Source organism: Vidua chalybeata, chromosome 24 (genome assembly GCF_026979565.1).
Source record: "Vidua chalybeata isolate OUT-0048 chromosome 24, bVidCha1 merged haplotype, whole genome shotgun sequence".
Lineage (NCBI taxonomy): Eukaryota > Metazoa > Chordata > Aves > Passeriformes > Viduidae > Vidua > Vidua chalybeata.
The window spans coordinates 751,828-776,855 of NC_071553.1; the positions used below are offsets into that span (position 1 = coordinate 751,828).

The 25,028-nt window shown below is 53.0% G+C and overlaps 2 protein-coding genes across 7 annotated transcripts; both read left to right on the forward strand.

Annotated features, from left to right (window-relative positions):
* The first annotated feature begins 307 nt into the window (after nucleotides 1–307).
* TMEM183A (transmembrane protein 183A) lies at nucleotides 308–13,413 on the forward strand. 3 transcript variants are annotated; one of them, XM_053964243.1, is made up of 8 exons: nucleotides 309–461; nucleotides 1,162–1,251; nucleotides 4,109–4,264; nucleotides 6,425–6,581; nucleotides 7,933–8,113; nucleotides 11,311–11,391; nucleotides 12,012–12,167; nucleotides 13,101–13,413. In XM_053964243.1, exons 1-8 carry the CDS (start codon nucleotides 365–367, stop codon nucleotides 13,284–13,286), a joined length of 1,104 nt encoding a protein of 367 aa, XP_053820218.1. In that variant the 5' UTR covers nucleotides 309–364; the 3' UTR covers nucleotides 13,287–13,413. The 3 variants fall into 3 exon arrangements, with proteins under 3 accessions (XP_053820220.1, XP_053820218.1, XP_053820217.1); XM_053964242.1 differs by having other exon boundaries at nucleotides 310–461; nucleotides 6,422–6,581; XM_053964245.1 differs by lacking the exon at nucleotides 4,109–4,264 and having other exon boundaries at nucleotides 308–461; nucleotides 6,422–6,581.
* Nucleotides 13,414–13,516: 103 nt separating this feature from the next.
* LOC128799664 (alpha-1,6-mannosyl-glycoprotein 4-beta-N-acetylglucosaminyltransferase-like) lies at nucleotides 13,517–24,998 on the forward strand. 4 transcript variants are annotated; one of them, XM_053964239.1, is made up of 4 exons: nucleotides 13,517–14,705; nucleotides 21,132–21,258; nucleotides 21,563–21,710; nucleotides 22,669–24,998. In XM_053964239.1, the coding sequence occupies exons 2-4, from the start codon at nucleotides 21,151–21,153 to the stop codon at nucleotides 23,808–23,810; spliced, it is 1,398 nt and encodes a 465-aa protein (XP_053820214.1). In that variant the 5' UTR covers nucleotides 13,517–14,705; nucleotides 21,132–21,150; the 3' UTR covers nucleotides 23,811–24,998. The 4 variants fall into 4 exon arrangements, with proteins under 4 accessions (XP_053820214.1, XP_053820216.1, XP_053820215.1 ...); XM_053964241.1 differs by lacking the exon at nucleotides 13,517–14,705 and adding an exon at nucleotides 17,136–17,259; XM_053964240.1 differs by lacking the exon at nucleotides 13,517–14,705 and adding an exon at nucleotides 18,535–18,596.
* The last annotated feature ends 30 nt before the right edge of the window (nucleotides 24,999–25,028 follow it).

The window sequence follows — 25,028 nt, forward strand, 5'->3', positions numbered from 1 at the left end:
AGAACTGGGAGGGGGCAATCCCTCAAACACCCCCATTATGGGAGGGGCAATTACTTCACAGATCTTCATTACGAGGGGGGATCGCCTTTACTGGAAGGGAATCTCCTGAAGTCCTCTTGTTACTGATAAGACTGTGTTGGGGTGGAGAAACCCTCAGGGACGCTCAGCACTGAGGGAGGGGGAATCACCTCAGGGTTCGCCGTTACTGGGAGCACTGCGGGGCGGCTCCCTCAGCACTGGGAGGTCTGGGGGTTACGTCACCGCGCTGGTGACGTCAGAGTGGCGCGCGGTGTCGCGGGGGTGACGCGGCGCGGGGCGGGCGCTGTGGCGCTGTCCCCGCTGTCCCCGCGGGGCCCGGCCGGACATGGCCCCGCGCGGCCGCCCCGCCGCCGCCGCCATGCCCCGCAGGGGCGCCCGCAAACGCCTCAAGTTTCGCGCCGACGACGTGTGCTCCGAGCGGGGTGAGAGCCGAGCCGGGCCGGGCCAGCGGGGCCGGGCCTGGGCCGCGGCTGAGGAAGGCCGCGGCTGATGAGGGGAGCGGGGGCTGTGAGGGAAGGCGGGCCTGAGGTGAGCCGGGCCGAGCTTGGCCCTGCTGGTGCACGCCGGAGAGGAGGCGTGGGCCCGCATTAGGGCCTGGAGGAGGAGGTAGTTAAAGGGCCTGGATTTGGCCTGGCTGAGGGGGATGAGGGAAAGAGGACAGTCCAGTCTCACCTAGGAGCGAGCTGGCCCTCTCGGGTTTGTGCAGGCAGAGAGCTGCGTCCAGAAGGGATCCCCCAGCGGGGCTCTGGACGGATGTGTGGAAATGAGACCTCTTTGCCTGTGGAGGAGGAGCCTGAGACCAGAGGATCAGCCAGGCTCGAGTTGGGCTGTGTGAGGGAGAATGGGATTATCACTGGCTGAGGTGGTGGGAGAAAGGAGAATTGCGCTGTGCTGGGCGGGGGCGTGGGCCTCTGAGCCTGGTAGATCGATGGTCTGGAGTGGACTTGCTGGGGACTTCTGGCTTGCATATCTCTGCTGGGGCTCATTTTCCTGCTTGTGCATCTCCTCTTTGAGCCTCTGCTCCTCTGGGAACTGTTCACTTTAGTCATCGTGACTATTAGCCCTTTTGTCTCTTCCCCATAATCCCTAATCCTTCTGACCCCTGTTTCCCCCTCTCTGCAGTGACGGTGGCAGATTATGCCAACTCAGACCCAGCTGTCGTGAAGTCTGGGCGGGTGAAGAAAGCTGTGGCCAACGCAGTGCAGCAGGAAGGTGAGTCTGCCCTGGGGCCCCAGCCTTCCCCATGCTGCCTTCAGGTTTTGCTTTGCATGACATGGGAAACTCTTCTTCCTTAAAGTGAGAAAACGTGTGTCCTTTAGCGCTGGAAATGAGCCCCTGATACTCTGTAGACAATCAGGTGTTAAGGACTTAGACAGCAGCCTTTGCAGAAAACCTGCTGCAAGAACTGCTGAGTCTTTGTTAGTGCCTGAAATGGAAAGGCTTTGGTGTCATCTCCTGCTTGAGGTAGAAAATAACATTAGAAAAGTCTTTATTACTTTATTACCACATATAAAATTGTAGTGATAACTTTATTAGATAACTTTATTAGAGTTAGATAATTTTATTAGCAGGTAAAGTTCTTTGCTGGGAGAGTAAGGTTGTGATAGGTTTGTCAAGCATGTGGTGCGAGGAGGTCTTGGGAGGGTGTTGCTGGTTTTTTGGTGAACTTTGTAAAGAAGGAGTTTTCCTGGAAAAGTAGTGCAATATTTTTGTTATCTACTTCCTCCTTGTCTGGGAGCTTTCGTAGCTAATACACTCCACTTGCTTGAGAAATGGTGATGTTTAGGCCTTTTAAATGTAGCTGGTGACACATCTTGGAGGTGGATGTTGTGTTGACAGTGATGACTGAACTTTTCATAAAGGGAAACTCTTGGTTTGCTGCTGAAATCTTGCATTGTTGGAGGCAGTATGCACTTGGCATGAGTGCCTGTCAGGGGCAGTGGTGCTCCTGAACATCCTCTTCAGCTGCTGCTTCTCAAGCTTTAAGATCAGGGCACCTCCCTCTTTTGTGGCCTCATTTGTTTGGGGCCCTTCCAGTCCTGCTCCTGTTCTCCCATCTGTGTTCTGTCTCCTTGAGGCGAAGTCCAGCACTTCAGCATCATGCTGGCAAACTGCTGGTGTTCTGTTCTCCCTGCCCCCAGCATCATCTACTTCATTCAGTTTATCCCTTCCCTGCTGTTTCTGGCTCACCTCCACCTCATCCTGGTGCCTCCAGCGCACGGCAGTTCCGTGCCCAGCCCTTTCCCAGGTCTTTGCAGTGCAGTCTCAGGGGTTTCCCCTCCGGATTCAGGGATTTTCGGGATCTCTCCTTCCCAGCCCCAGGGCTGTGCTCCAGCCTTATCTGGTGCAGCCACGACTGTGCTCCAGCCTTATCGGGACCAGCCTTATCTGTGCGTCTCGGGGTGCCACGTGTGGGGACAGGAGCCCCAACCTTTGGCCTTGCTGCCCTCCAGAAACCTGGCTCAGAGCTGTGCTGGGCGTTTCCCACAGTGAGCATCCGATGGGAGCTTCACCTTCACCGGCAGAGCAGCTATGCCCAAGAGGAATTTTTCTGCGCTTCTTTCTTCCCCATTCTAATGCCCAGGATGGGAGGATTGCAACAGTGAGGTGAAGAGAGGGTGCCTCTGCAGGATTGCAGTGCAGCCATTCACTGCTCGGTGGACTTGTGCTGTTGACTCAGAGGCTGACTTTTCCTTAGGATAGTGGGGTGTATCTTCTAAACCCCACTCAGGGTCCCTGTCAGTTTTGTCTTCTCTTGCTTGGCTGTATTTGATGTCCTAACTCACTGTCATTTGTGTTGCCACCTATTTCACTCTCTTTTTACCTATAAAAGGTCATGTGGAGAGGGCAGTGGGGGAAACAACTGCCATGAATACATCCAGGTGCCAGGAAAACATCCAGTTTACAGAACAAACTGTGCAAAGTGACGTAGAACTGGTTTAGCAAAGCAACGAGGTGTGTCTAGTCATTGGGTAACATCAAGCCCTGTCTGAAGACTATCTTTCCATCTGCTGTCTTTTCATTATGAAACTTTGATGGTTAGAAATGAGAATATTTTTCACCCGAGTTTATATTCAGTTTCTTGTTCTTGTTACTGTTGTTCGTCTTTCTGCTACTCTGTCTCTGTGATTCAAACAGCACATGTCGCTCTTTGGTGGCTCTGGTGACTGCAGTGACTGGAACTGGGATGTATAAAACCTTCCTGGGCTTCAGTTTGTACTGAGTAGAAAATGTTCTATTCTTCACCCAGTTTGCTGGGTTGAAATTCAGCTCTTGAATGAATTTCACAGCCTGTTTGCAAAGCCTTTGTGCTGCTGTGGCAGTGCCTCATACAGCTGCAATGTGGGACCACACCTTTCTTTTTCCAAGACTGTCATTACTGACTCTCATGTGGATTTTTCTGCCATAATGAGCCCTCAGTTTACAGATCGAATTTTAAAAATAATATTTCTGAACAAGGATATGTCTAAACATGTCCCCAGATACAAGAAAAAACCAGCCCCAAGCTCCAGCTGACTCATCTGGCTGTTTTCCTCACTAGGCCAGAGCCTTCCCCTTCACTAAATTCCAGGGAAGTGGAACTCCTGTGCACTTGACACTGAGTTCCAGGCCCAGTAGATTGTGTCATCGGCCACAGGACAGTTGTCCTGCTGCAAAGGGAGTTAGTCTTCTCCATGCTCATAAAACAGTTCCAGAACAGGTGCTGGCTTCAGGCTGAACATGGCCATGCAAGGCAACTCTGCTGTTTAGGGAAACCAATTACCCCTTAGAAAGAGCCCGTTGTTTTATTTGGAGTTGTAAATAGCTTCAGCTAAACCAGTGGGATCTGCATAATGTGCTGGTAATCATCCTCTTTGTTCATTATTTAAAACAAGCAGCTGAATAATTATGTTTCCCATTCACTCACCCCTGCTAATCTTTCTCTGACAACGTAATCCTTGAGCTCAGGATTTACTTGCTTGTGTCACTCACCAGAAAGCTTTAAGGCAGTGGTTCCACTGAAGCATCTCCTGAACTTGGATCACCTTTTCCTCTCTGCTGTTGTACTTACTGTCGTTTTTCACTCCAGTAAAATCCCTGTGTGGTTTGGAAGCTTCCTGTGTCCCTACTGAGGAAGTTCTCTCCGTGTCAGGAGAGTCCTGTGACAGCAGTGATGAGATGGATACCAAGGAGAGCATCAACGGGAGGGCTGCCTCGAGGAAAAAGAAGAGCAAAAGGCACAAAGGTGTGGTCACCTGCTGTCCTGGGGCTCTGTGGGCTCCTGCTGCATGTCCAGAGTGGGGGATGCTCATGCTGGGGATTTACAGGATGGTCATGGGGCTCTTGGAGCATTCTGGAATTTATGTGTGCACAAAGAAATGCCAAGGGCTCAGTCACTTGTAAATCTGCTGGCACTGGTCACAGGAGTGTATTTGCACAGAGGCAGAGCCTGGGCATGAAATCAGAGCCTGAGAGCTCCTTGCTTTTAACAAATATCCCTCAGCCTTGGAAAACAAACACTTCTATTCCAAAGTTGTGCAACTTTGCCACTGGCTGTGTTGCTTCACTGAACATGGGGTGGTGGCAGCAGGTTTGCTTTGGGGTTGAAGTGCTGCTGTCCATGATGCAGTTGTTGGCAAAACACAAGCTCTGTTTTCAGTGTGTTTCCAAGTCTGTGGTTTGTTACAAATGGGTTTAAAGGGCTCTTTTTTCAGCAAGGAGGTGCATTTGATCCTAGTGGCACCTTAATACATTAATTCAAGGGAGATGTATCCTTCAGCATTTGCGCTATATGCAACTCCATAGAAATCCATTGACAATGCAGTGTAAGCATCAAACAGCTCTGCTGGACTGGGAACCCTGCAGAAGTTTCTAGTAACAGGTTGCTTTTCCAGGTTGAGAAGCAAATTTTAACCAGCTTTCTTGAGCTTAATAGCAATTTATATAGCACGTGATCATCCACCACAGACTGAGGGTGGACAGCACTTTCTCTGGGAAGGGAGTTAAAAGAGATTAACCTCTTTTATTAAAGCATTCTTCAGAATCCTGGCAAAATAATATCTGAGTGGCTGGAGATACGAGTCTGGGGATACAATATTCTGTTCTACCACAGCCTTGTCTTGTTTCTGCTACACGTTTAGGGAGGAAAAAATGGTGATAGAACAGTGATGCTTCTGTCTGCCCTCTGGGTTCAGCAGGAGTTTGATGGCTTCTTGAGCCAGAGCTGACCCAGCAAAATGGGTGTAGCAGCCCATTGTGGGTGTGCCTGCCATAAATCTGAAGTGCTGTGGGGAAGTGATCCCATCCAGAGCTTTCGTTAGCAAGTATCACATGAGGATAAAGAACTGCCCTTTGTATTAACCTGCTGACTCGGGGTTAGATCTGGCACCCTCAAGTTCCCAGACACCTCTTCTATGCCAGAGACCTCACAGCAGCTTTTCCTATTAGCACTGTGCACAAGTTGTGTTTTCCTTCTCTGTTCTAAACTTCCTAATGCTCAGTGTTGTTCACCTACTTATATTCTTTAAAAGTACTTTTTACTCCTAAAGTTGGAGCAATGTCTGTGGAAAAAAAAGTGTGGTGTAAACTACAAAACACTCCAGGAATGAAAGGAGTGTGAGCCCTCAGTTCTGGCTGAGCAGTTCTGACACCTCTGAGAGGAAGAACAGGCCATTCTCTCCATCTGAATTGCATTAAAAGTTCCCATCCAAGAAGTTTCAATGAAATTAAGAGATTTAAGAAAAGAAGCTGATTGCCAGATGCAGAACAGAATTTCCCTCCCTGACAGAGCTCCTACCAAAATATTGTGACCACTGGAACAAGGACCTGACAAGCCTGGCAGTACCAATGATCGGGGTCTTCATGTGTGAAGCTATTTTAGTGACCTGTTGAATGTGCCCTTTTCATTAAAAATGCAGGAACTTGGGCCTCCTTTACATAAAGTTGCCTCTTTATTTGACATCCAATTTTTATTTCTCAACTTCAGTGTGGTATTTCAGCTGTGCCAGGGTCAGGCATCAAAACAGGCTCCAGAAAGGCTTTGTGGTTTCCATCCTTGCACAAGCACTCACTTGGACAAGATGCTGAACAAAATGACCTAATTCTGTATGCTTTGAGCTGAGCTGCTGGATTAGAAACCTCCAGAGAACCCTTTCAGCCTGAATTCTGTTATGAATCTGCCACTTTGCCCACTTGTGCAGCAGGGATAACAGCGGCAGTGTCCGGCACAGGGGAGGTGTCGTGGCTGATGGGAACAGGGAGCAGGGCCACTGAGGCTGTGCAGTCTGGGGCTTTCCCTGTGTGTGTAAGTCAGCAGCCCAGCTGCGCTGCCAGGTGTGCAGCACGTGTCTCTCGGTGGGAGTTGGTGCAGATTGCTGCACTAATACAGCCTCGTTGCCTTTAGAAGATGCCGAAGGGGGAGGAGGAGAGGAATATCCCATCGACATCTGGCTGCTCCTGGCTTCCTACATCCGCCCCGAGGACATCGTCCGGTTCTCTCTGATCTGCAAGAAAGCCTGGACTGTCACTTGCACTGCTGCCTTTTGGACCAGGCTCTACAGAAGGTGAGACTCTAGAGGGTTTTAAAACTGGTTATGGGATATTTCAGTAGAGAGCAGTTCTCTGCAGAGCTGGAAGTAAGGGAATAATTCACTGTAGGCCTGGGTCCTGTGTTTGCACATTGACATGGTGATGTGGGCCTCTCTTGTGGAATATTCTTATCCCTCAAAGACAAGCTAGGAGAGCTGGGATTGTTCAGCCTAGAGAAGAGAAGGCTTGGGGAAAACATCCCTATGGCCTTCCAGTACCTTAAGGGGGCTTATAAAAGGGAGGCAGAGGGACTTTTTATATGGTTGGGTGGTGACAGGACAAGGAGTAATGGTTTTAAACTGAGGGCAGATGGCAGGGATGTTAGGAAAAAAATCTTATTGTGAAGGCAGTGAGGTCCTGGCACAGACTGCCCAGAGAAAATGTGTCTGTCCCAACCCCAGTAGTGTCCAAAGCCAGGTTGGAGCACCCTGAGATAGTGAAAGTTGTGCCTGCCCGTGGCAGGGAGTGGAATGAGCTGAGCTTTAAGGTCCCTTCCAAACCAAATCATTATAAGATTCTAATATCATATTTGCTTTGGGTCTGGAAATGGACCTTTGTGGTGTATTCCTGTATGTTCCCTGTAAAATCTCAGAGCTTTGTGTCCTTTTCTGCTTGCCATGGCCCAACACTTGTATATATCAACCTCTCCATGGCATGGTCGGTGCTGAAAGGCAAACATCATTGATGGACAACTTGCCCTGCTCTAATCACAGCCATCTCCCTGTAATTTGGGAAATTTTGGAGCTGTACAGTGACAGGAGTAAGTGAAAGCAAGGAGGGCAAACGTGGTGGTCAACACTTGATACAAATCCTTCTGTCCCAGTACATGCCACTGGGATATTCCTTCAGGAGAGAACATTTTCTTTACACGGCTCTACCTGTTGCCCAGGAGGCACAAGCAGCAGGGGCACAGAGTAGAGAGCAGCTGTAGTCATCCTCACCCCTGTTTTTTAGTGTGACATTCCCTAGGAGCCCTTGAGTGCAGGTGTGCAGGCTGCTCAGGCAGTACTGAGAGCTGCAGTCAGCTCAGCTGAGAGTCCCTTGGAACCTGCAGCAACCTGCAGCCCTTTGTGCAACCTGCAGCTACATCCCTGGCTGGTCTCTGGGCAAACTAGAAATTATTGGGAATTGAAGTAGGATGTATGGGCTGGAAGCCTGCCTGATGCAGGTCAGGGCTTTGAGGCTGCTATGTGGTGTCCTGTCAGCAGCACAACCCCCTCACAGCCCTCAGTCCTGTGGTCAGTCAGATGTGGAGTTTTCCCCTGACACGGCTCTGTCCCTGCCATGTGTGCCCTGGAGCTGACACTGTTCCTGTGGGTTCTGCAGGCACTACAGCCTGGACGCGTACCTGCCCCTGCGCCTGCGCCCCGAGTCCATGGAGAAGCTGCACTGCCTGCGCGCCTGCGTCATCCGCTCCCTGTTCCACATGTACGAGCCCTTCGCCGCCCGCCTCTCCAGGAACCCCGCCATCCCAGACAGTACTCCCAGCACTTTAAAGAATTCCAGAGTAAGTGGCATCACTCAGGAACTGGGATTTGTCTGAGGTGTTGCTGTTTCTGTTTGGTTTGGTTTTTTCTTTCTAGAAGAAAAACAGATGATGTGGAGATGGTCACCAGTGAAGCTGGGGTGGAGGATGGTCACTAACTGGGTATCCTCAGTGGGATTTGTAAAAGTGGGCTGGTTACTTGTACCTGTAGAGTTACTCTTTGGAGTAACTTCTGCCTAAGTCCTACACTACACCATCTTAACCAGCAAAAGGGCTCTGGTATCACTGGATATCAGAACTGCCAGGGATGTTTACAGCTTCCCTTCCTCTGATCAAGGCTCCATAGGATCAGCTTTTATATGTTTTGCTTTATTCTGACATTGTCTGTCAGAGTACATCTCTCTGTAACAGGCCTCTGGAGAGCTCAGGAGTGACACTGATGCCAGGAGTTGTGTCACCCTGCTTTCCTGCAGGTCATCCATGGTTTGGTGTGTGGATGAGGCAAGGTAGTGATGCTGGGGTGAGCATGGCAAATGTGCAGAGCCAGTGTCTGCTTTGGGACTGGGCTGCACTTGTGTTGGGCTGTGAAGAGTTTGTCTGTGGTGTGGGCAGGTAATTCCCTGTGCTAGCCCAGCTTGGAGCACTTGCATATCATTATTGCTGTTGACCATTAACTCTGAAATGCCTTTGTGTCTCTTGTTTGGTTTTAACTTGCAACTTGCTGATACTCTGTGAGCAGCTTAAGCAACGATGTGAATTCTCCACCCTCCAAATCCTAGGTCAAAAACTTGTTGAATGAGGTTTTTGGAGCCAAACTGAAGTGGGTTTCATTGAGGAGTTGTTCTTTCTTTTCCATGCAAAACAGAGGAGCCTCATCTATCTGTACACGACATCCCACCTTTCTTCCTTCCTCTCCCTGTCACAGGCTGTCATAGGCTCAGGGAGCATCCAGCAGCACACAGGAGGTGGTGCTGCAGCACAGGGAAAAGCACATGGCTCTGTGTGCGGTCTTATCTCTGCATCCAGAGCTCCTCGTTTTCTTCCTGAGTCCCCAGGCTGGGGATCTTCATTCTTACCAACTGAAAAAGCAAGACACTTTCAGGAAATTCCAGTAGTCCTGAGCCCAAGCTCCCACTGCTCATGGCTGTAGGAGCTGGAATCCCGAGGCGGTGCTGGCAGGGTTGACATTTTGGGAGGTTTTCTGGTGACATCATAACGGCTTTGGTGCCCACTGCTAGTGCTTCTCCTGTACTAACAGTTGGAGGAGAATCCTTTAAGTGCAGTCTTTCATTGTTCAGCTTTTAAAAAAAGGAAATTAAATGGGGACAAGACTTTGTCAGAGCAGTAGAGGTTTGACCTAACCCCTTGCAGCATGAACAAGCCACCCTGACTCTGGTCTTGCTGTACTACTGCACTGCAGGACTCTGAGCTCCACTTGTGTGACTGTGCACACAAATCCCTCAGCACAGAGGGTTTGGAGGAGGACCTGGCACTGCCTCCCCACGTTCTGGCTTTCCTGGGCTTTGGTTGTACCTTTGTGGGTTGCTGACACTAACGGCAATGCCTACCTAAACTGCATGTGGCTAGAGGAGAGCCCAGCCCCGGGTGTGATCCAACCTAGCTTTTCCTCTTTAATTTCCTTTTTTCTTTCCCTAGCCTAGCTTGTGTGGGACACTGGAGCCGTTATGGTGTCAGCAGAGGTGTTTGCCCTTTAAAGACACCCCATTATTTTGGGCGGAGCGGCAGCCGCACGGCGCGTCTGAAGGGCAGGACGGCTGACCCGAGGACGACATCCTCTGCCCCTTAGGAGGTACTGACCTTTTGTGCTTCACTACTTGCCATGACCAAACAGGTTGCTAGACCAGGCTGCCTCTGCAGGTGAACTACAAATGCCAATGATGGTGGAGTTGAACTCAGCAGCATCTGCTGCTCATCTGAGTTAAAAGATCTGGAGAATGTTTTTATTGGAAAAAACCTGAGGGCTGCTTCCTCCCAGGTGGAGGTTATTCCATGCATGTTTCTGAGCTTTACTCCACAGAGCTTTGTTGTTCACCTCACGAAGATTGTGGAGAAAAGAGGTCTTTTAAGGACTTGTTTATGGATGTGACTCAGAGTTGAAGTAGAGGGTCTTGTATCCCCTTTGGTCTCTTCAGAGCCCCTGTGGTGGAGGCTGGCTCTGGCTTCATTTTATTAGGATCACTCCATCCTGGAATGAAGTTAAATGTGTGCTTTGCCCTGCAACCCAGTCAGGCCTTCTCTCTTCAGGAGAGACTGTGTATGGATCACAGGGAGTTCTCTTTACCCACGTTATTCCTCCTTTTCCTCTGATACTGATGAAAGATAAGACCAGCTGTGGTGGGCTGGCATCTGTGGTGTGGAAAAGCTTTGTGGGATGGCTGGACTGATTTGCCAGGTTCTTTCCTTGCTGTTGAAGGCTGGTTGCTTGTACTGTGACTGGTAGGCAGGAATTTCCCTCCTACAGGAGTTTTTCTGAGCCTCCTGCTCCAGAACGAGCTCCTGGGGTAGAGCCTGTGGCCCACACAGTGATAACCAATTGAAATTGGAGCAGTCCTGGTGTATGTCTGCATGAGAGGGCAGTGCTGGTGACTTCTGAGGCTATTTGAGGCTGGTTTCTCATTTTCTTTTGAAAAGAGACAGAAGGTTGGTCAGACTGTGCTGTCCTGGCAGTGGTTTTGGACTCGAAATGATGACAGTGCTGGTAATGGTAAGGTCACAGTCTCCATTTGACACTACAATGGCTTAGGAACTTCTTCATCCACCACCTCATAGCTCATGTAGTTGTCTTTGTATTTCCCTCAGGATGCTTTCCTCTCAATCCTTCTTCTGTTCTCTGTTGTTCCTTGCTTTAACCTTGTTTGGAACCCAGTTTAATGGGAGTTGCTGTTGGGTGGAGGGAATGGGTGAATCTGCACCACTCATACCTGCCCTAGAAAAGGGACAAATGGCACATCAGGATTTTGCTGTTTGGCACATCAGTGACTACGTGTTGCATGAGGAGTTGGCCAACTTGAAACTGGGAGATCTACACTGCTGAGATTGTTCTTTGGACATAATTAATTGGAATACGTGGCTCCTAATTGCTCCCATGTAATTGTGTTTTCAATTGGAAGTCTTTATGATCTGTTAAAACTTATAAACTTATTTAAAGTGGTGCTTCTAAGGGTTTCATAATTTTGTGTTTCTTTTTTCCACTTCAGTGTCTCCTTTTCTGGTGCAAAAAGATTGTAGGGAACAGACAAGAAGCAATGTGGGAATTCAACTTCAAGTTCAAAAAGCAGGTATGAAAGAACCAGATCAGCTGTGACTTTTGTTTGAAGCAGAAATTATTTTTCTGGGGGGTAGAAGGGAAGTGGGAACTTTTTGTCCATTCAGAGAATAAATGCAAACGCATTCCCATGGTAAACTAAAGCACGTTGTGGAACTACACTCAGTTTTCAGTCTGTGTTCCCAAGACATTTAGAATCCAACATTTTTATTTCCTCCTTTGGTATCCTTTCCCTGCTATAAGATGTGGATCATCACTACTGATTGTTACCAAAAACCAGACTGTCTGACTGCAGTGGTCAAAATGTTGACCAAAATGTGAAACTTCTTGTTATGCCATTGCCAAGATTTCTCAGAGAACTGAAGACAGCCAGCACTGCCAGGGAAAGCCTCCAGTAGTGGGTGTTGGGAGAAGCCAGTAATTTCAGGCAGCCTTGGGAATTGTGCAGCTTTCCCCTCTAAAGAAATGGTCCTGAAAATTGCCCATCCTGAGTGATGGCATTTTGTTGTTATTGTGACACTTTGCCCAAATACCTGGGGAGGAGGAGAGATCCTGCCAGGCCACACTGGGGAGGAGCAGCCAAACCCAGCAGAGGTTCCTGCTTTGCTAAATCAGCCTCTCTTTTCTTTCAAGTCTCCCAGATTTAAGAGCAAGTGTTTCAAAGGTCTCCAGCCCCCAATCCAGTATGAGGAAGTGCACACAAACCCAGATCAGGATTGCTGCCTGCTGCAGATCACCACCTTCAACTTCATCTTCGTGCCAATCGTCATGGGCATGACCTTCACCTTGGTGAGTGGGAGAAAGCTGCCAGGCTTTGCAGATGAGGTTCCTGTAAGGACATGAAGAGGGCACCTGGAATCTCCTGTGTTGGGAGGGACCCACAGGGTCCCCTACTCCTGGCCCTGCACAGAACAACCCCAAGAATCCCACCCAGTGCCTATTTTGGGCTGTATAAATCCTACTGCTCTATCAGCAAACCAGTTCTGGGAATCATATGGTTAATAAAGAGAGGAAGTGTTCAGAATCTCAGTTTAACTTCTCCATTTCCGTTGGCTCTTCCCTGTTGGGTGCAGTGAATAGAGAGGATGTAGAGAATCTGCCAGGAGCTGTGGTTGTGCAGTGTCTGGCCACAGATCAGTTACCAGAACTGCAGCAGGTACAGGAGACAAGGAGCAGTACAAGTGGAGGAATATCTCTTTATGGCAGTAAATCCTGAGAGGAAAATCCCACATGAGCAAACTCGTTGATTGTGTGTTTGGTCCCTGATTGGGAGTCAGGGTTTCAGAAGTGGCCAGTACTCAGGAGAGGTTTGGTCTGGCCTGACTTATGAGTTGGACAGTGAGTTCCAGACTTCTCCTGACAGCCCCTTGCTTTCCAGGTTCACTTAGAATCAGAGTCATAGATTGGAAAAGACCTTTAAGATCAAGTCCCAGCACTGCTGTGTTCACCCCTAACCCATGTCCCAAGTGCCACATCTACAGGCCTTTTGAACATTGCCACCACTGCCCAGGCAGTTCCAGTGCTCTTTTACAACCCTTCCAGCAGGATGATTTGGGGCTGCCAGCCAGACAGGTGGTTTGGATCCAGTGCTGTAGCCTTGAGAATGTGACTGTGAAACACCTTGTACAATTCAGAGGAATTGATAAAGTTTAGAAGTGTCGTGTTGAGAGTTCTCTTGGTCACAGTGACTTTCTGAAGCAGCTCTGGTCTCCTCTCTTGCAGTTCTCCATCTCGGTGAGCACGGACATGCGGCACCACCGCGTGCGCCTGGTGTTCCAGGACACACCCGTGCGCAACGGGAAGAAGCCGCGCGTGGAGCAGGGGGTGCAGGTGGTGCTGGACCCTGTGCACAGTGTCAGACTCCTGGATTGGTGGCACCCACAGTACCCCTTCTCCCCAAAGGCTTAGTGCTCTCCTGAGGCTGCAGGAGCCCACAGGGGACTGAATCTGGCAGGCTGAAGAGAATTTCTAGGAACCAGGAAATCCTATTTTTATTTCTGAAATAAATTCTGCAGTCTCCTTGCAAGTGGTTGAAGCTGCTGAGCTAGTTTGTATGTATATAACTTCTGGTCAGTAATGAGCAGAGCTGAGTGTAAAGCAGAAACTATTTGTAAACACACTTTTATGTAAAATTGACATTTTATGATTTGAAAGGAGCTCCCTGGAACTGTTCATTTAAAATCCTTTTGGTGCTAATCAAAGTGGTCTTGTGTTCTCTTGTTCGGGAAGAAGTAGGAGGTTTTGCTTTCCAAGAACTTTCCTTTTTGCTTTCCAGGAACAATTAACAAACAAAATCCATGTTTGTTTTACTGCAGCAGGATTGTGTTCATGCACGGTGTGATATTTTCAGTGTCTGAGAAGCAGTGATCAAGATGGCAATGATCAACAATAATCTTAATTCCCAGCCCAGCAGATCCCAGATTAAGGAAAGAAAAAGGCATAAGTCATCAAACAAAGGAATTACTTGAAAGAGGAGTTGTAAGGCAAAGGTCTCACTTGAATGTAAAGGTACTCAAGTTCTCACACTGGTGTTTTTCTTTGGAAAGAAGATCTAAACTTTTAAATCCAGAAGGTGCTTTTCAGAGAACATAAACAGGGAGGGAGATGAGGGGATAAACTAACTGAAGCAGTGATGAAAGACTCTGTGTCTGTTCAAAGAGCAGCATGCAAGTCTTTTCTGTTGAAAGCCCTCAGGCAACCACTGATCTGGCTTTTGACTAAACAAATTGATTTCTGTGAGGAAGAAGCAACTGTGAAACTATCTGTGGCTCTGGGCTGACTGAGAAGTGAGGGGTGCAGGGGCTGGGCCTGTCAGGAGTGTGGTCTGACCAGAAGGAATGTGACTGGAGGTTTAATTGAACACATGGCTCCCTGGGGAGGTGCAGAGGAGGTGGTGCAGGACAGGGGAGCAGCTGTGCAGATACAGACCCTGGACTGCGCTTTGCTGCTTATCAGATATCAGCTCTTCAGTCCTACTGCACACTACATTTGCTCCCAAGCGGGAGGAGCAGTACTTGTCCATGTAGAATGTTCAGTGAAGCTCCCGAAGGAGAGGGAGTTCTGCCATCTCTGTTTGGACTCGGTGGTCTTCCAGCTCTCGGTAGGTCCCTTCCAGCTCAGAATATCCAGTGATTCTGTGACCCCACGTGCCCTGGTGTAGCTGCCCAGAAGGAGTTTCTTGCCACTCTGTAAATCACCACTAAGGACATCTGCCCCAACCTTGGATCTCTGGTGGAGGCTTTTCATGTTGACTTCAAACACATTTGTGACAGCTTCTGCCTCACAGTTCCCCTTTCCACCACTGCTGAACTTCTGTTGATGCCACAGGTAAGTTTTGAAGTTAAATTGGTTTATTAGAGATAGAGGGCAAGAAAAATGTGCTGTCCCTGTGCTCCAGGGGCTGCCATGACAGCAGAGCCTGGGCTGTGTTGTGGCTGTGGTGCAAGAGAGGGTTGGGGCTGGAGCTGTGTAAGGGCTGCAGGGGCTCCATCCCCAGCGAAGCTGGGGCAGGGCAGTGGGGGACAACAATCTTCCTTTTGCTGTGGGTTAAACACCACTGAACTCAGGGACAGATGGTGAAGCTCAGGCAGTGAAACATGGTCAGGCTGCAATTTCTGATTGTCCTGGAGGGAGGTGGCTGCTTACTCAGAGCCTGGTTCTGGCTGTGCTTCAGGCTGTTTCCTGCTACATTCCCTGAAAACTCCCTCATGGTGATGCCACGGCTATGTGCCTGGTGATTGCTGTTTATGCAGGGTCTGGAGAGTGGGAGCAGAGGGGTTTGGTTCCTGGCTCGGGCTGATGGCAGGAGCCTGGCACAGGCTGGTGTCTGTGTGAGGCTGTGCCCTTACCTGTGGGGAGCTGCTCAGGCTGAGCAGGGCTGGGAACGGCAGCCCGGGCCCTGCTCTGGCTCCTGTGCAGACCTGCAGGACAGCCCCATGGGCTGTGTGTTCCTGCCATCTGGCAAATTAGGAATACCTTCTGATCAGGCATATGGCAAATCCAGGGGGCAAAGGTGCTTGGCAATTCTCAGAATTCCCTGGCTGGTCCCGTGCGGTGCAGCTGGAGTGGGTGGCACAGGCTGTGACAGCAGGAAGCGGGTGGATGGGATGTTTCCTGCTACCAACAGACTTGCTGGATTCAAATATGGATATTTAGATACAGATGCCCCTAAGCCAGAGGTGCCCCTCTCAGGCCAGGCTTTTTTTTGTAGGCATAAACGTATAAAATGTACAAGAACAATTCTCAGTCTTTTCCTTTACAAAGTTCCCGGTGATCATGGTGCTGGAGCTGTGCTGATCAGCAGTGCTGGCAGGGATTGGGAACATGTTCTGATCCACATTGGGAGGATGGGGAGTGGCAGGGATGCTGTGGAGGGGGGGATTCTGCCTCTGTAGAGCTGCAGGTGTGTTCCCCTTGGTCCTTACCCAGAGCATCAGACCCTGAACCCTGGGCTGGGGTTTGCTCAGTGAGGAAGTGACACCAAAGCTCAGCCCTGAGAAGGCAATTTCCACCCTGGCCCCTGAGCCCAGCCTCTCTTGAAGCATGATTGCCACAAAAGTCCTCTTCAGTGTCCTCCAGGGTGGGTGCAGTGAGTGCACTGGCAGGGAGTGGCTGTGGTTTGGTGTCACCTGTTTCTGTAGGACACGGCTCAGAGGGGCCCTCGGTGGTGTTGAAATGGAGTCCCAGATGAGCATCACAGTGGCTCTCCCTGTGCTCTCCCTGCTGTGTGAGGCCCTGTTCTACCTTTGCTTTGTCCTGCTTCTGAATAATGGAAGGGCTGTAAACAGATCCTGCCTGGCTCTCTGGTTTCCTAGGGGAGAAAGGAAGACTCGGCCACCACCCTCACCCTTGTCAGGGATCTGATGGCCAACAGGAGCTGAGCTGGGTAAGGTGAGGCCTGGGGGCTTGGGGGAAGGGGACTAGGCCCTGCTCTGAGTCCCCTTGTGCCTGTCCCATCCCAATCTCTCTGCTCCGGCCCCAACTGGGGGAACTGGTCCACCCCCACCCTCTGAGCTGGGTGTGCCTGTGCAGCCATGGGGCCCTCTCAGAGCAGCCTTTGCACCTGGGCCTTCTCTTTCTTCTTCAGCTTATTCTAAAAGCAAGCAAAAATGTGCCTTTTAGCCTCATTTCAGCTACCTCGCTGTTTCCCCTGGTCAAATATTTTGGTGAGGAGAGCATGTTTGGGTTTGGGGCCAGAGGGAGGTTTGAGAGCAGCCTTTGGTGCCAAGCTCTAGTTGGTTCCCAGGCACTGAGGCTATGCTGTGGCCCTCACAAAGGGGGCAGGTGGAGGGACCCTTTATCAGCACCCAAAAACCATTTGGGACTTGCTCCATAGCACAAAGGGAGGACTGGATGAACTGGTTCAGGCTGGGCTTGTGGCACTTGCTTTGAGTGCCTTGTGGCACTTGCCAGCTTTGAGGGCAAGAGGACCCAGGATGTTTGCCTGGGCACCAGGAGCTGTGTCCTAGCTGGATTCCATTCCTGCTCCAGGCAGGGAGAGGGTCAAATCCTGCCCTAGCATCACACCCTGAAGTGGCCTGTGGGGACCAACAGGGAATTTGGTGGCTCTCCTGCTCCCCTTGGCAGTGCTGGCTGTTCCTATTGGCAGGGCTGCTGCACCCCGAGCACTGGGGACCCAGGGCTGTGCTGGGTGTCACAGCCCTCCCCCTCTTCCTTTCTGCAGGGGCAGGAAGGACCAGATTTCCTTCCTGTGCAGGGGTGGGGGTCAGGGGCAGCTGTGGTGAGAAAAGCCCTCCCCTTCCTGCAGCTGCCACCAAGCCCCACAGTCCTTCCCACCCTGGGCCACTGAGCAGCAAAGCGCTGCTGGGCTGCACCATCCCAGCTGCCTTGGCCCTCCTGGAGTCCTCCAGCCCCTGCCCAGGTGGGAATCCCAGACTGCCTTTGCTCCAGTGCAGGAGGGGTGACCCCACTGGGACAGAGCCACTGCAAATCCTTACATAGGAATGTAAGGATTTAAACCCAAATGTTGTAGGAAGAGCGAAAGCCAGCAGATCCGCGAGCCTGGGAACGTCTCTTCCGCCTTCCCAGCACCATCACCTGCTTCCTGCTCTACCTTATCTCTCTCTCGCAGAGGTGTTCCAAGCTCCATGTGCTCCCACGGGGAGCAGCTGGGGCTGGAAGCTGTCATGGGGGATTTGTAGAAGACTGAGCTTGGCAAGAGATGCGAGGTCTCCCTGGAGGTAGGAGAGGTTCAGGCCAGCAATGAGAGAAGGGATGTGGGATCCACACTTCTGTGTGAATAAATAGGGGGAAGGGAAGGGGTTTCCTTTCCATTGGGCTGCTGTGGGAAGAAGCTGATCTGGTTGGGAGCTGGGAACAAGCGATGCCATTGATGACTTGTGGATGCTCCAGAGCCATGTTCCTTGTTCTGGGTCTGGAGGAGAGAAGCAGTGGGAGAAAAGGCTTGGAGGACGGAGGAGCTGGGAACAAACCAGGCCATGGAAGGGCCCTATGTGGCCCACATTGGTTCACTGGGATCAGAAGGGGCTTCATTCCCAGCCCAGCTGCAATGCCCAATGCTCCAGTGAGGAGCTGGAGTATGTGGGGAAGCTGTGGTGTCCTGGAGCTACATCCCAGATGGGATCCAGGTTCTGCCCTGGCCCAGGGTGCCAGGCGTGCCATTCTGGCTCTGCAGGCCCAGAGGTTTTTGCCACCTCAGCACAAGAGTTGGAAAATAAATGGGCAAAAAGATGTGCCAGCTCCATGTCACCAGCTCCGTGTCGCCAGCTCCTGGCTCGGTGAAATGTCAGGTTCCTGCCAGAGTTTGGGATGCTGGGGCTTCGCAAGAGCCCCCAGCGGGGGTTGGTGCTGCCCGGGGGACTGGAGCTGCCTGCGAGGATGGGGTCCGTGGGACACAGCTGATGCCATCCTGGGGTGCCCGTCCGTGAGTCTGTCGAAGTTCCCGCGGTGGGCTGGGGGGCCCTGGCCCGTCCCACGTGTGTGCCCACCGACCTGGCCAGTTCTCCGGAGCTCCTGGGACTGAGGCCGCCGGCGGACGCTCCTCCTCTGCGGGAGGCAGGCAAGGACTCGGGGTGGGGCTTTGCCGAGCGAGAATCCAGAATCCGGCCAGCCAGGGGGAGTTGCCAGGGCCGAGCACCCCGGCGAGCGAGGCTGCCGCCCACCCGTGAGTCTCTGCCCTCGGCGGGTGCGTCCAGAGCGGGGCTGGCCAGGAGCCGTCTCCTGCAGCCACGGAAGCAGGTGCCTGGGGACCCGGGGTGAGGGCAGGGGGCTGGGCTGGGGGCTCCCCAGCTGTCAGCGGTGTGGACAGGATCGGTCTAAGTGTCCCTCCCTGCAGGGACCTCCCCCTGTGCTGTGGGACACCTGATCTGACCGAAAGCTTTGGCCCCCGGAGCCGCGTGCTACTAGAACAGGGCATTTCCCCTCCTTTGTCCCTGTGGGACAACCCCTGGAGCAGAGACACTCACGTACAGTGGGGCCAGACCCTGGCCTGACTCCCAGGAGCCCGGGAGCCCCCATCCCCCACAGCTCCGAATGGCCACAATTTGCCCATGGGGGACGTTGTGCTGCCACAATTTGCAGTGTCCCCCACCCATTTCTGGTGCTGGGTTCCATCCCAGCCCTTTCCATCCTGGAGACCCTCAGGGCGGGGCACTGAGCTGTGCTGCAGGAGAGCTGGTGTTACCCTGCTGGGTGACACAGCCTTTGTCTGTGCCTCAGTTTCCATGGAAAGGCACTACTGGCAGTGGGAAGGGAGCCCTGGCTGTTCCCTTATCCTTGTGCAACCAGCCCTGCTCTCCCCAGTGCCGGCGGAAGCAGCTGGAGCTACCTGCTCACCGGGAGCCTCCTCGGAGCCTCGTGGGACTGAGGCTGGGAATGGACTGTTCCTTCCCCCTGCCCTGGACTGAGGCTGGGGAGCAGTTTGGCTCCAAGCAAGCAGCTCTCAGCTCCTCCTGGCCAACGTCCCCACAGTGGGGTGCCTTTTGGAGACATCTGCAGTGGGGTGCTGGGCTGTGGGGAAGGTGCATGAGGTGCTTGGAGCAGAGCGTGGGGACAGGGATACTCCCTGGAGGCACTTTGAGCTGGAGCAGGAGCATGCTGCACCGCAGTTGTGCCCACTTACTTGGGCTACTTTGTTCCTCCACGGAGGCAGAAATCCAAAGCCCAGTTAGGGGGCTAATTATGGGGCTGCACTCGTTACCTTCTGTTCTGTTCTGTGCCGGTGACCCCTGTTCCCCATGGGCTGCCTGCCCCTTGGGTGAAGCTGCTGCCTGTGAGAGCTGGGGGTGCTGAGCAGCATCTTGTTTTCCATGCAGGATGGGCCGCTGGCAGCCAGACATTCCCCAGCAGCCAGAAAAACCTTTGGCCACCACCCGGAGTGGCCAAATGCCCAGCCTGGCATGTGGCCAAGCCTTGCCCTTCCCAGCTCACCCCGTGGCCCTGGTTGTAGATCCCAGAGGTCCAGGCTTGGAAATCCCCGTCCAGGGTGGCATCAGGGTGTGATGTCCCTGTGGCTCAGACAGATCCCTAATGCTGCTCCCCCCTGAGCTGGTGAGGTCCCCCATGTCTCCAGAGCTGTAAGGGATAAGGAGGCCACACTCTGCTGGGGCCTAGACAGAGATTTTGAGCAGGAGCTGGTTGTCTCTGCTGCGAGTCAGCCCTGCCCTGCCGGGGAGCGCGGCTCTCTGGCTCCAAGTGTTTATCTCCAAGGGAGGAGCCGTGTCCTTGGATGGGCGAAGTGCCTGCGGATCCGATCGGGGGCACCTGCTCGGCACCAGCCTCTTGGGGATCTGACAACCCCTCCAAAGGACTCCTGGGCACAAAAACGAGGGTTCTCCTTAAAAGAATCCCAGCACACACTTCAGGGCAGCGGCCCCAGAGGTGCTTGCTCCTCTCTGTGCTCAGAGCATCCCCTGCACAGCGGTGGTTGGGACAGGAAAGTGCCTAGGGTGCTGTCCCAGGAAGCCCAGCCTTGGTTTGGGAAGGCTCAGGAGGGCTTTTCCTTCAAAGCTGCTCTGATGAAGCCAAGTCACTGTAAACAGTTTGGATGGGGCTCAGGGTGTCTGCCCCATCAGGCTGGGCACTTGCCCAGGCTCAGCTGCTTCTCTTCCAGAGCAGCACTGTCATATTTATAATGGAAAAAACCCAGACAAACACTGGAGCCTTTTAGCCTCCTGCCAGACCTCTGCTACAAGGTACAATATCTCAAGTTCACTGCAACTTGCTTGAAGGTGACATTGTCCCCTCAGGGACGCTTTTCTTGTCCTACCAAGCAGGGGACAGGGCTGGGACACAGCAAGCTGGTGCCTGCCTGGAGGAAGGTGGGGAGCTGCTTCCTCCTCACAGTGCTGGAAGAGCAGCCTGGGCCCATTTGAGACCTGAGTGTTTCCCAGGGCTTGGTGACAAATCCTGGGTTTTGGTGACTGGTTGTGGGGTGTCCCCATGACCCAAAAGTTTTTTCTGAGGCCCTGTCAACTGCATTTCTTCTGCTTCCAGCTCTGGGGTGCTGCTTGGGGTGTCCTGGGGCAGGTTTGGGGGGATTTTGTACCTGGCTGATTTTGTCCTAGTGAGGTTGGGGTGTCCCTGTCCCTGCCTGCCCAAAGAGGACAATGCACAAGTGTCCCCTGATGCCCCATGGCTGCCCACAGGTGTGCACCTGTGGGTGCTCAGGGCAGGGGGCCAGTCCCAGGGGTGTATCCAGGTGCTGTCCCACTGTCCCGTCCAGGGGGTGGTGGCTTTCCCCAGGCTGTGCCCTGACATGTCCCCTCTCCCCAGGCCTCAGCCAGCAGGGACCATGCGATGTTCCCTGAAACGCTCCCTCACGGTTCTGTTCGCTGCCTCCTTCCTCCTCCTCTTCCTCCTCCTCCATGGGGGCAGCCGGCAGGAACAAGATCCCCTGGAGGTGAGTCATCAACCAGTCACGTCCCACAGGAGAGGATACTGATGCATCCTCTATCCTTTCCTGTCCCACATGAACCCCAACCTCAGCTCTGCTCTCTTCCCTGCCCCATGTCACCCCCAACACCCCCCCCCCCCCCGCCACCTTCTCCTCTCCCTAGGGTTGCCCTGGGCAGCTGGACCCCCTGAATCCAGGAGTTGGGAGGGCAGGACAGGGGCTCCCCTTCGTTTCTGGGTCCCCCTGTTGTCATCCCCCCTTGCTGCATGGTGCTCTGGGGTGTGACCTGTTGCCTGTGGCTCCCCTGCAGGTGCAGCTCAGGGGCCTGGCTCCCGACACGATCCTGCAGCTGCTGCAGCCGGAGGGAGCCCAGCACATCCTCAGGGACACAGCTGAGCTCTCTGCGCTCCACAACATCTCCTACCAGCTCCTCGCTGGCTCCCCGGCTCCCCGTAAAAGTGAGTGGTCCTGGACCCTCTGGGTATGCACATCTGGGTGTGCACAGCTGCACATCCCAGCACGGACTTGCCCCTGACTGCTGCTGGGGCAGGGTGGGGCTGTGTCCTACCTTTTTGGGTGGGGACCTGCCCACAACCTGCACAGCCTTCATTGCTTGCTCTGGGGATAGAGCTGTGGAAGCTCGACATGCTCCACACAGGGTCCAAGTTTCTGCACCTTGGGACTGGGGTGACCACAGGTGTTTTGGGCTTCCTGGACTTCTCTTTGAGGGGTTGCTGATATCTCATCTCCCTGGGGTTGCGGTTCCAGTGGAGATGGTGAGCTGGACCACTGGGACAACCCCACAGTGCGGGAGAAGTGGGTCAAGCTCTTGGACAGGTGCACAAGAAGCAATTCCCATGCAAACCCTGTGGGAAGGAGCTCAGGGCAACCTGTGAGGCTGTGCTGGAACCAGCACAGGAATGGTGCTGGCCCCAACCATCAGCAAGCTGAATCAAAGCAGCCACTGCTGCTGCCCTCCATTGGGGAGGACACAAGGTGCCTGATCCCAGTGTGGGTGTATCTCCATGAGGTGTGGAGTGAGGAATGCTTCCAGGATGTGCAGCCATACCAATAAGCCATTCCTGCCCTATAGACTCTCTCTGCACTGTTACTTGCCTGGTTTTGGCTTTTTTAAGGTGTTTTTCAGGAATATTTCTTCAGTGGAGCCCCTGCCTCCTCAGCCTGCCTCTTGCTGCCATTTGGGCCAGTTTTGGGCCCCTCCTGAGATGCTGAAGGCTTCAGCTTCAGGAAGGGGCCACCAGCCTTAGACATGGGGTTACAAACAGCACTGACCCTGCTGGCTGGCCATCGGAAGAGATTTTTGAAGCCCTTTCATTATGTCTTGAAGGGAAGAACATCACTGTGGTGATCCCAGGTCACCCCTCTGCCTGTTCACGCCTTTCCTTTGCCTTGCAGAATTCCTGGCAGTGGGAATGGCGTCCGTGCAGAGGCCGCGAGGTTTCTACCTCCCAGCCACGCTCCAGTCCCTCTTTAGCCAGTCCACGGAGGAGGAGCTGCAGGAGATGGTGGTGGTGGTGCACCTGGCTGACACTGATCCTGGCTGGAACGTGCGTGTTGCCGCCACCATCGCCCAGAAGTTTGCTCGCCACATCCTCCTGGGCCGGCTCCTGCTCATCCACGCTCCCCCCGAGTTCTACCCCACCCTGGAAGGCCTGAAGAGGAACTTCAACGACGCAGAGGAGCGGGTGAGGTTCCGCTCCAAGCAGAACGTGGACTATGCCTTCCTTCTCGCCTTCGCCGCCAACCTCTCCTCCTACTACCTGATGATCGAGGACGACGTGTGGAGCTCCAAGTCCTTCCTGACGGCCATCCGCAGGGCACTGGCTTCCCAGGAGGGCTCCAACTGGGCCACGCTCGAATTCTCCAAGCTGGGCTACATTGGAAAGCTCTACCGCTCCAGTGACCTTCCTCGCCTGGCTCACTTCCTCCTCCTCTTCTACCAGGAAATGCCCTGTGACTGGCTGCTGGTCCACTTCCGCCAACTGCTCACCCAGAAAGATGTGATCCGCTTCAAGCCATCCCTCTTCCAGCACATGGGCCTCTACTCTTCCTTCCAGGGCACCGTCAACCGGCTGGAGGACGAGGATTTCCAGGCTGATGCCTTGGACCTCCCAGACAACCCACCGGCATCCCTGTACACCAGCATGTCCATCTTTGAGAACTACGAGCCCCTCAAGGCCTACAGCTCGGCACAGGGGTACTTCTGGGGCAAAGACCCAGCAGCTGGCAGTACTTTTTCCATCGTGTTCCAGCAGCCAGCCCGTGTCAGCCGTGTCCGGGTGCGCACGGGCTCTGTGGAGCGCCCAGGCGATTTCCTGCACGCAGGGCTGCTGGAGCTGGGCCAGCGCCGGGACCGCAGCCGGGACTGCTCCTCCTACATCCCTGTGGGCTCCTTCGAGAAGGGGACCCTGGAGCAGCGGGGCCTGGAGAGGGTTCTGCCTGGGCCCGTGGAGTGCGTGAGGATCCGGGTGACCCAGGACCAGAGCGAGTGGCTCATCATCCAAAGCATCGACATCTGGACCACAGCAGGCACTTGAGCACAACACCTGTGGCAGGATGTCAAAGCAGCTGGATTTGGTTCTAAGAGGTCCTTTATTTTTCACACTGCCTTTTGAATAAGAAATTAAGTTATTGACTGTCACTGCCCCATGTCTGGAGAGATGGGAACCACTGCGGTGGGCTGTGGATCTGTCTAGGAGCGGGGCCCATCAGAATGTACCTGCTGGGGGATGCCCCAATGAGCCAGGGAGTGGGCACAGGAAAGGGAAGTGGCTTGGGAGTTCAAGGCTGAGCAATAGAAAACCTTTCTTCCTGGGGAGGATGATGTACCAGACAAAGCTGATCAGCTAATTAACAAACCAAATAATTAATCAGGCAGTGGTATTTTTCGGAGCCGCTCCACACTTTACCTGCTCTAAGTTTTCTAACTTTTTCCAAAACTCTCGATTTCTAACTCCCTCCTCTCTGATCCCATTTCCTAGCTGTTCTTGGAGGGGTCAGGGGAAGGTCTGAGGGTGCTGCTCACCAAACCCTTTACCCTGCAGGCTCAGCAGGTTCGTGGCAGCAGCAAGCTCCCACTGGTGCCCGGCCATTTCCCAGTGTCGATCGGGGACGACGGCCACCAGATGGACCCATCGGCCCGGCCCCGGGCAGCGCCTCCCACCAGCGCTGCTTGTTCCCGCCCTCGAAGGGAAAAAACCAATTCCCAGGGACCTCACTTCATGTCTTTGCGGGGCTCACACGGAGGGAAGGAAAGGCAAGATGGTGCTTCTAGAAAGGTGAGGAAGGCCCAGAATTGAGCACCAGGGAACAAAGATAAGCCAAGGAAAATGTGACCTTGGTATAATGTGAAGTTCCGGGTCCTTTTTAGCCCAGTGAGGTGCTGAAGGGTAACTGGGGTACATCCCAAAAACTGCTGTTTGGGTTTGTCTGGCAGGGTCAGCTTGGAGGGCTGGATGCTCCACTAGCAGCTGCGGGCCCCAGCATGCAGGGCAGTGACTGGCACCACTTCCAATTAGGATTTTAGCAACGATTTCTCAGCTTCCTGCAAAAGAAGAATTCCAGTCTGCTCAGCATTCCCCTGGGATAGCCCAGAGAAGTTAAGTCACTAACCTGTGCCAAGCAGGACTCTGGTCTGCCCATGTTCCAAGCCTGGCTCTGCTGGAGCAGGACAGTCACTGTCAGCAGGGAGCAGTGCCACTCCTGTAGCGCCATAACCACAGCTCTGGTTTGAGGTGCACCTGCTGGGCACTGGG

What these genes read in the sequence shown, in the direction of transcription:
- LOC128799664 (XM_053964238.1), top strand. Translation starts at nt 21,115, where the DNA reads ATGTCCCCTCTCCCCAGGCCTCAGCCAGCAGGGACCATGCGATGTTCC. An exon ending in AGGAACAAGATCCCCTGGAG is followed by an intron (nt 21,259 to 21,562) that starts GTGAGTCATCAA and finishes GCTCCCCTGCAG; the next exon opens with GTGCAGCTCAGGGGCCTGGC. An exon ending in CTCCCCGGCTCCCCGTAAAA is followed by an intron (nt 21,711 to 22,668) that starts GTGAGTGGTCCT and finishes TTTGCCTTGCAG; the next exon opens with AATTCCTGGCAGTGGGAATG.
- TMEM183A (XM_053964242.1), top strand. Translation starts at nt 365, where the DNA reads ATGGCCCCGCGCGGCCGCCCCGCCGCCGCCGCCATGCCCCGCAGGGGC. An exon ending in TGGACCAGGCTCTACAGAAG is followed by an intron (nt 6,582 to 7,932) that starts GTGAGACTCTAG and finishes TGGGTTCTGCAG; the next exon opens with GCACTACAGCCTGGACGCGT. An exon ending in ACTTCAAGTTCAAAAAGCAG is followed by an intron (nt 11,392 to 12,011) that starts GTATGAAAGAAC and finishes TTTTCTTTCAAG; the next exon opens with TCTCCCAGATTTAAGAGCAA.